General features: G+C 38.4%; 1 protein-coding gene and 2 long non-coding RNA genes across 3 annotated transcripts; all 3 read left to right on the top strand.

The window, feature by feature from the left end:
* The first annotated feature begins 254 nt into the window (after nucleotides 1-254).
* On the top strand, nucleotides 255-614 carry LOC116001677. Its single transcript, XR_004094267.1, has 3 exons — nucleotides 255-316; nucleotides 399-468; nucleotides 567-614. It is a non-coding gene; the product is annotated as an uncharacterized LOC116001677 (long non-coding RNA).
* A 347-nt stretch (nucleotides 615-961) lies between these two features.
* Nucleotides 962-1,321, top strand: LOC116001897. Its single transcript, XR_004094324.1, has 3 exons — nucleotides 962-1,023; nucleotides 1,106-1,175; nucleotides 1,274-1,321. It is a non-coding gene; the product is annotated as an uncharacterized LOC116001897 (long non-coding RNA).
* A 5,357-nt stretch (nucleotides 1,322-6,678) lies between these two features.
* On the top strand, nucleotides 6,679-7,912 carry LOC116001139. The gene is made up of 3 exons (XM_031241030.1): nucleotides 6,679-6,840; nucleotides 6,889-7,413; nucleotides 7,463-7,912. The coding sequence occupies exons 1-3, from the start codon at nucleotides 6,679-6,681 to the stop codon at nucleotides 7,910-7,912; spliced, it is 1,137 nt and encodes a 378-aa protein (XP_031096890.1).
* The last annotated feature ends 1,311 nt before the right edge of the window (nucleotides 7,913-9,223 follow it).

The following is a 9,223-nucleotide window of genomic DNA, read 5'->3' as shown; positions in this document are numbered from 1 at the left end:
TAAATAAATAAATAAATATATATATATATATATTATTAATGAGAATGCTAACAATCTTCTTGTGTTGCAATAGATCGAGAAGGGTGAAGAGATGTCTCAAGGATCATTCCAACCAGCCCGTCAAAATGATATATTATCAGCAGCTCTGGCACCAATGAGCACGGTGGCTATTTGTGAATTGCGTTAACATATTTTTTTTTAAATAATGTAGAAGTCATTGGTTACTTTTGGTCATTTGCTTGAAATCATATGTGGTCTATGTATTAGACCCACTGCCATGTAACCGCGATCTAGAGATTAAGGCCCCATTGAGTGTGTAAGTAACTCCTAATAATATTTATTTATTATTATTAACTATTATTATTCTTTTGAATTCACCTTATGAGAGTATATTATAGGGCATTTCGGTCGGCAACAAATTTGAAAGGACAAAGAGCTAAAAATTTGTTAAAATGGAGGGAAATTAAGGTATATATCAAAATTGTTTTATATATTTTATAAGGTTATTAGTAATGTTTTATTGTTTAACTTTCTAATATATATACATCAAAATTTATAATTTGTAGTGTCCTACACAACCCGGTAGTGTGGAGTGCGGATATTATGTCTTGCGATATATATATGTTTGAGATATGCACTCAATACTATGAGTATGAAGATTTAGCATCGGTAAGTAAAATTTAATAAACTAAAGAATTTTAAATTATATTTTATTAATGTTAAAACTAATAATTTGATAATTTCTAAATTTTTGTAGGCATTTGCGGGTCAAAGTCCTACACGGAGAATCAAATCAATGAAATTGGTGAAATTTGGGCCATCAAGAGTAAGAAAACTAAATTTATATTCTTTGTTATTTATATAAATTAATTGACTTATTTGTGAATTGCGTTAACATTTTGTTTTTAAATAATGTAGAAGTCATTGGTTGCTTTTGGTCATTTGCTTGAAATCATATGTGGTCTATGTATTAGACCCACTGCCATGTAACCGCGATCTAGAGATTAAGGCCCCATTGAGTGTGTAAGTAACTCCTAATAATATTTATTTATTATTATTAACTATTATTATTCTTTTGAATTCACCTTATGAGAGTATATTATAGGGCATTTCGGTCGGCAACAAATTTGAAAGGACAAAGAGCTAAAAATTTGTTAAAATGGAGGGAAATTAAGGTATATATCAAAATTGTTTTATATATTTTATAAGGTTATTAGTAATGTTTTATTTTTTAACTTTCTAATATATATACATCAAAATTTATAATTTGTAGTGTCCTACACAACCCGGTAGTGTGGAGTGCGGATATTATGTCTTGCGATATATATATGTTTGAGATATGCACTCAATACTATGAGTATGAAGATTTAGCATCGGTAAGTAAAATTTAATAAAACTAAAGAATTTTAAATTATATTTTATTAATGTTAAAACTAATAATTTGATAATTTCTAAATTTTTGTAGGCATTTGCAGGGTCAAAGTCCTACACGGAGAATCAAATCAATGAAATTGGTGAAATTTGGGCTAAATACTTTTGTGAAGAATGCTTATGACATTTGTGTAGGTAAAGTGTTGTAATGATGTAATGACTTATGTTTTATAATATTGTAATTATGTATGTGTTAAGTATTTGGTATGTGTTAAAATTATGTGTTTACTATTAACATTATATGTTTACTTATTATGTTTTATTTGGTATGCGTTAAGTATTTTGGTAACTTAGTTTTACTTTGAATTGGTGAGAAATATTTAGATTTGGAGTAGCTAGTGTTGAAGTTGATTTATTTATTGTTGAAGTTTTGAAAACTTTGAAGTAGCTTTGAAGTGTTGAAGTGTTGGATAACTGTGGTCTGATGTTTGGTGTATGGTTTTGATGTATGTGGTGTGGTTTGATGTTGAACTTGTTGGATAGAGAGATGTTGAAATTGGTATGTTTTGATGTGTATGTGATGAGAACTGGACAGGAATTATATTGTAAATGCTACAGAAAATTGTTGGGGGTGCACAACAAATAAATAGCATATTAAAAAAATTTAAAAAAAAAATGTCAGCTGTGTCCGGAACTGCCTAGTTCCGGACGCAGCTGATATTTAATAAAAAAAAAAACAAAAATCAGCTGCGTTCGGAACTGGGCAGTTCTGGACGCAGCTGGTATATAATAAAAAAATAAAAAAATATAGCTACGTCCGGAACTGGGCAGTTCCGAACGCAGCTAATAGCTATCTGCGTCCGGGGCAACTCTAGACGCAGATAGTCGATGACAACTGCGTCTCCGGAATATGCGTCCGGAGTACTCTGGACGCAGATAGTCCATAACTCCGGACGCAGATGCCTGTTTCTGTACTAGTGATAGTACTAAAAAAATAGTCATTTCTTTATATAATGCATTTCACATTTCTTTGTGTTAAATTTAACCGTAATTACTAAGTATTTAAATACTTTGAATTATTATTGCATGGTATATTCTTTCTATATATGTTGTCATGGTGATATTATCAGACTTTGGTTATGGAGTTGAGAGATAGAGAGAAGATGAGAAAGATTGGTTCATTATCATTGAAGGTGGAAAACTAATCCAAAGCAACATTGCAGAAGGTATATATCACAAGGAAGAAGACGCGTCAAAAGCCGTTACAACAAACTTAATCAAGCATAAAGACACTATAGCCCTTGGCAGCTGCCTTCCACTTGCCCCTGCTTCGCTGCATGCTCTAATACCCCCCGTAAGCTGGAGCGTGCATGTCATGGATGCCCGGCTTAGACACAAACTGTCGGAATGGAATAGAAGGTAAAGGTTTTGTGAAACCATCAGCAATCTGATTTTCGGAGGAGACGGATAACAGCTTGATTACACCCTCGTTCAATTTTTCCCGAACCACATGACAATCTATGTTGATGTGCTTTGTACGTTCATGAAACACGTGATTTTCAGTAATCACCACAGCCGATTTGCTGTCACAATACATATTGGCCTGTCTGTCTAGAGCAATCTACAAATCCCAAAGAAGGTAGTTGAGCCACTGCACCTCACAAACAGTGGCTGCTAAAGCTCTATATTCGGCTTCCAACGAGGACCTTGAGACCGTGGCCTACTTCTTAGCCCTCCAAGAAACAAGAGCATCACCAAGGAATACGCAATATCCCGTGATAGATCTACGGGTTGTAGGGCAAGCAGCCTAGTCAGAATATGAGAAAACCTTTAGCTGTAAATAAGGTTTAGTAGGGTAGAATAAGCATTGCCCCGGTGAGTTCTTGATATACACTCAAATCGGAGTGTTGTAAGGAGATCAAGGCTCCTAGGTCCTCTAACCTAGGCCTTCCAAGGATCATAAAATGGGAGCAGGCGATATTGACTACCATGGACTCCATTTCCATCTTTCTACTATTTAGGTGGGTGCCCAACTCGACTTGTAGCTTCACTGAGCCTTCTAGATCAATAGAATTGCCTGTGAACCCGGAAAATGGGGATTTGACCAGTTTGAGAACATCTCGTGACAGTCCCAGCTTGTTGAAGGCTTCCAAGTATAATGTGTTGACACTACTTCGAATGTCAATTACCACACCTTCGATCGATTGTGTCATTTATATCCATAGCAATCACAAGTACATCTCGTTATTGGCCGACTCCCACTAGCAAGTTTTCATTAGTAAAAGAGATTGGCTCTTGGCGCACATTCTTTGAACTACATTCCCTTCCATAAATTGTTCCTACCTATAACTTTCAGCCCATGCTTTTCGAGAACTGGATGAATCTCCGCCCTCCGGCCCTCCAACAATCATGTTGATAATAGGCTTATGCTTCCAATTAGCCTCTTCCACCTCGGTGGTGGGTCATTTTGCTTTATCATGACTCCCTTCACCTGGTCGGGCTACATCTCCACGTTGCCACAGTCGAATAGGTGTTCGACTGGTGTAATCGACTGTATTTACCTATTCCACTTCCTTGTGTTACTAAATTTAGCTAGTTTCCCAGCTGTAGCACGGGCGGTGGTGGTAGAGCCTTTACTTCTTGAATTACTGGAGGCACGAGTAGTTGAAAGGCAGGAGAGACACCCAACCTTTCATGGTTCCGACCTACGTCGGATCAACCCAGTCGAGTTTTTTCAAACCTACCGATCCTCGTCTCTTCTACTCATGGCTTTTTAGGTCCAGATGACCCCTCTTGTAGTCGTTTCTACTTGACTACATCTTCTATATCCGTGTGCCTATTATCTCTTCGGATGTCCTGGGCGTATGAAGTTGACCAGTCGGTGTGAAAGTTAGTGTAAAGCTTTCTTATCCTTAACGATTCTATAAACAAGATCAGAAGAGTATTGTCGTCCAGATCATCTACTGACTTGGCTTCCTTTTGCCATTTTGCTAAGAAAGACCTGAAAGGCTCATTCTGATCTTACCTGATGCTTGAAAAGTAGAGAAAGTTCTTTTTGGGGATGATGTTAGCCGCATAGTTCATCGGGAAAAGCTCAGCCAGTTTCTTGAAGTTGCTGACCGACCGAGCTGGCAGAGTCAGGAATCACATCTAAGCGGACCTAGTGAGTGTAGTGAGGAATGCTCTACACATTAGGGGCTCTTTAGCACTGCCTACTCTCATTCTGGCTTGGAAGCTTATCAATTGTTCCTTAGGGTATCCTATTCCATTGTAAGTTAAGTGTTTGGGGATCTTGAACTTTGTTGGAGCCTTGTACACTAGTATTTCAGGCATAAAAGGCGAGGCAGTCAGCAAGGCACACGTAGTAGTTGTCTCCCCCTTTCCCTCTAGTTTCTCTTGTAAGTCTTTGACCTTTTTTGCTAAGACAACGACTCATCCTAAACTCGGCCCTGCCCCGCTGGGGATTCATTAGTATTCTCCAAATTGCCTGTTCAAAATCTATTCCCACAATCGAAGCGACACAACCTTTTATATCGATCCCCACAGGTGGCATCGATGTTGATTTTATTAACCACCGGAGTAACCAAACTACGGTCCAACACAACCGAAAAAATAAAAGACTTGGTTGTTAGAAAAAATAGAGTTTATTGGCTGGTTTTTTGTGTACAAAGTTTAACTTTTTCCAAGGTATAATGTCCCTATTTATATAAGGGATAAGAGGCTACAAATTTGGTAACTCTAATCTACCATATATACATTTGATTCGCCCATGATCTCTCTAATTGTCTAAGGTGCTCCACTGATTTGCCCGAGTCGGCCTTGGAGTCATCCCTTTATTCCTCTACAATACGGAGTGCGCCTCCACCCTCCGTTCGGTCTATTCCTCTATCCCTGCACGAGTCTGCCCCTTTTTGGTCTTCTACCCGAGTGGGACCTTTGCCCACTCGACCATCTTATAGACTGCTCACAAATATCACATAACTCTTGCTTGATATGCAATAATCCTGCCTACCGCCCATGGATTCCGCGCTGCCCCTGCAGGTTGTCTCCCCTTCCCGATTGGCTACCAGGCCGACAAGGCTTCTCGGACGGCTACTAGGCTACTTAGACATCTCAGTAGGCTATTGGGCTGCTTAGACCTCTTATTCAGCTTCTGGGTTGCTTAGACCTCTCGGTTGGCTTCTAGGCTGCTTAGACCTCTCGATCGGCTTGTTAGTGTCTTTGTTCTGCCCTTCTTTAGAGTAATTGCCATCCTCTTCTCACCAATTGGCCAATTGACGCCCTCGTTTTACTCGTCGGCACTCATCTGACTGGTTGTACCTCATGTGCACTTAATCCGACCACTGACTCGTCTCACCGTACTTATTTGACTGGTGGGGTGTACCCTTATCCCATCAATAATGTTTATAAAATTTTTATAAAATAAAATAAAACACAGTAATAAAAATTAAAGGAATTGTAGTAAATTGTTTTGTTTCTAAATGTTTAATTCCTTAAATAAAATTTTAAAGTGCATTAATGAAAATGGGTTATGGTTGAGTGGTTAAAGTTTCAAGTTAGATAAACTAGTTATTTAAAAAAATAATAATAGATTTTGAGAATGGTGTAAAGTTATACTTTATGTATTATAAATTCTAAAACTTGTGCATATGTTATTTTCATATAATTTAAGGAAACATGACATATTTTTTACCAGAATTATACGTATATAACAATTTTTACTTCATCAATTGTACCATCACCATTTTTCATCTTTCAGTTGTCTAAAAAAAGTGGCAATAAGTATAATTGAGAGACAAAAAGTGTTATGTGACTTATTTCTCAATGACTCCATTTAAAAAGGAAGTATAACGCATTATATATATTTGGATAGGAAACATTTTTTTATTACAAGACTATTTGTTTGGGCTATGGTATGCTAATGAGGGTGGTTTTTGATCTAATTGGTTATTCTAATGCAAATTTTGTAGGTTACAAAATAGGCAAGAAAATCTCTTTTGGAACATGCTAGTTCCTATGGGGAAAGCTGGTGTCTTGATTCAGCAAGAATAAAAAATCCATAGCAACCTCAACAACAGAAGCTAAATAAATTGTAGCCCAAAGTTGTTACTTGTTGGATCCCAATGGCCAATGTTTTTTATCTAATGTGGAACAAGTTGATTTGATTGGGTATTCTAGACCCCAAGGACAGGGCCAAGGCTTTGGGAATTATGGGCAACAATGGAGGAATTAGTATGGTTCTTCATGGAACAATCAAGGTAATCAAGTGTGAAATCCCCCCCAGGTTTTCAAAGAAATCAAGGGATTATGGGAGGAAACCAAGGGAATAAATGGAGAGGCAATCTGAATCAGAACCAAGGGCAGTACCAGCCAGGAAATCAAGGCTTTGGGGGAAATCAAAATCAAGGATCCTCTAATTCTTCTCAAGATGTGGACATGGCCAATATCATGAACCAATTGTTGACTCAAGTGAGTAAGTTACAAACTGAAGTGGAGAGTCTGAAATCTCAACGTTAGAGAGAAGGCACTCAAGGTTCAAATCAAGCCTCAACTTCTAGTGGCAGACTTCTAGCTAGTACAGAGAATCCAAGAAATCAAGTGAATGTCATTACCACTAATAGTAGAAAAGCTTTGAAGGATCTACCTTTCCCGTCTAATGACCCAGTGCCTGAGAGGAATGATGAGAGAGATGATGGCCAAGAGGAAGTTGAAGTGGAGATTGAAAGTGACAAAGAAGAGGAGCCTTTGATTCAGAGAGATAAATCAAAAGGAAAGGCTCCTATGCTAGAAGAGAGTGCCCCAGGCAAGAAGAGAGTGAACAAGGGTAAGGAGATAGATGACTCAGTGATTCCTTGCAACTTATTGCTATTTCCACAGAGATTGTGGAAATCAAAAGAGTCCGAGAGAGAGAATAAATTTCATAAGATGCTTGACAAGTTGGAGATCTCTATACCCTTTGTTGAAGCTGTGACTCAGATTCCTTCATACAAACAATTCTTGAAGAACATATTGAGTAACAAGAAGAAACCAGAGAAAAGTGTTGTAATGGACCTAAGTGAGGGGGTTTTTAACTTGTGCTGTGCTTCAGCAGAAATTGCCCCCTAAGTTGAAGGATCCCGGAAGTTTTGCCATTCCTTGTATAATTGGTGGGTTTTTAGTGGGTGGTGCTTTGTGTGATCTAGGGGCAAGTGTTAGCCTTATGCCCTATTCTCTTTGTAAGAGGCTCAACCTTGGTGAGCCCAAGCCTACTACCATGACTATACAGATGGCAAACCGTTCCATTAAGTGCCCAGTGGGAGTTCTTGAAGATATCCCGGTGATGATTGATCAATACTTTATATCGGGAAATTTTGTTGTTTTTGATATAGAGGAGGATGCCAATGTTCCCATAATCCTTGGCAGGCCTTTTCTAGTTACTGCTGGGGCAATCATTGATGTGAAGAGAGGAAAACTTGTGATGGAAGTGGCTGAGAAAAAGATTGAGTTTGACATATTCAAGATAGCCAACCACCAACCCTCCTATGTTGATGGTGTCACATGATAGATGATATGGTGGAAAGTAGTGATGAGGCTCGGAAGAATGCTCCAAGAGGTGTGAGAATTTTCTTTGGCCATGATGGTTTCTATAGAAGATAGATGAAGGAGTTTTCTAAGTTTAAAAGGCCACAAGACCGGTTGGATCCCAACCACACTTGATGCTACTAAGGTTGAGTCGAGCTAGCAACGTTAAACTTAGCGCTTCATGGGAGGCGCCACATGTTATCCTTTACTTTTTTGCATTTTATTTTATTCCATTTATTTTTTGAGTCTTTACTTACTTTAGTTAGATTTTAGAGTTAGGATGTGTCCCTAAGTGTTTTGATTTTCAAGAGGTTTGTTTGGGGAATAATTGAGTGAGAATTGTTCTAATTTGCTTTGGAGAGTGTGGGGGATGGTTGGAAATTCTGTGTTTATGATGTGGTTTAGTGTTGGACTGATTTGGGGTTACCTTGGATTGATTTGCAAGTGGAAACAAGCCTTCTCATGAAAATAGTGAAAGTGGCAGAACAAGGTGTCGCCCTCACGGCCAGGCTCACGGTCGTGAGGGAGGCCGTGAATTTTTCTCCGATTTACAGTGCATTTTTGGGTTTTGAGGGCTTAGGTACACGGTCAAGCTCACGGCCATGTACCTGGCCCTGAGTTTTCGATGGAATTACAGTGAAGTTTGAAGATTTGAGAGCCCTGGTACATGGCCAGGCTCACGACCGTGTACAAGGCCATGTATGGCGTGTATATAAATTAACAACTTCCTTTTTTCCCCAAACTTTAACCCTAGCCTCCCAATCCCCAAAACCTTTCTCTCCCATTTCTTCCCCATTTCCTTGTGTGCACCATTGTTGTCTTCTTCAAGGTTCTCTCCGTAAAATCAAGCATTCAAGGTTTGGGTTTCTCAATTTTTGAATATCTCTTTTTATTTTTCTTAGATTTGTGCTTCATTGTTCATATTATTCTTTGAATCTTGAACTAATGTGCGAGATAGGATTGCTTAAGCATATTTTTGCCTTATTCTTGTTCTATTCATATATATATATGCTTGAAGATGGCTTCAATGGTGATTCTTACATGCTTTGTGGGTGAATCTTGAATACCCAAGTTGTTTTTCATGTTCTTCATCATATATTGTTGTTTTTAGAGTGGGTTTTGTTAGTTTTAACCTTAGGAAATAGACGAGGGGGTTTGTGTATGGATTGTTGAGCAATTTTATGAAATGTTTGGGCCCAAATTGCGACCAAGCGCAAAAGATACAGGGAACTGTAGGCTCACGGCCGTGAGCTTGCCCTTGAGATTTCTCCCTATTTACCGTGCGTTCTGA

Source organism: Ipomoea triloba, chromosome 13 (genome assembly GCF_003576645.1).
Source record: "Ipomoea triloba cultivar NCNSP0323 chromosome 13, ASM357664v1".
NCBI classification, from domain to species: Eukaryota; Viridiplantae; Streptophyta; class Magnoliopsida; order Solanales; family Convolvulaceae; genus Ipomoea; species Ipomoea triloba.
This window is presented reverse-complemented; position numbering and strand designations above follow the sequence as displayed.

Coding starts and splice junctions, on each gene's coding strand:
- LOC116001139 (XM_031241030.1), top strand. CDS start 6,679: ATGGGAGGAAACCAAGGGAATAAATGGAGAGGCAATCTGAATCAGAAC. Junction 6,841..6,888: donor TGAACCAATTGTTGACTCAA/GTGAGTAAGTTA, acceptor TCTCAACGTTAG/AGAGAAGGCACTCAAGGTTC. Junction 7,414..7,462: donor AGAAACCAGAGAAAAGTGTT/GTAATGGACCTA, acceptor GTGCTTCAGCAG/AAATTGCCCCCTAAGTTGAA.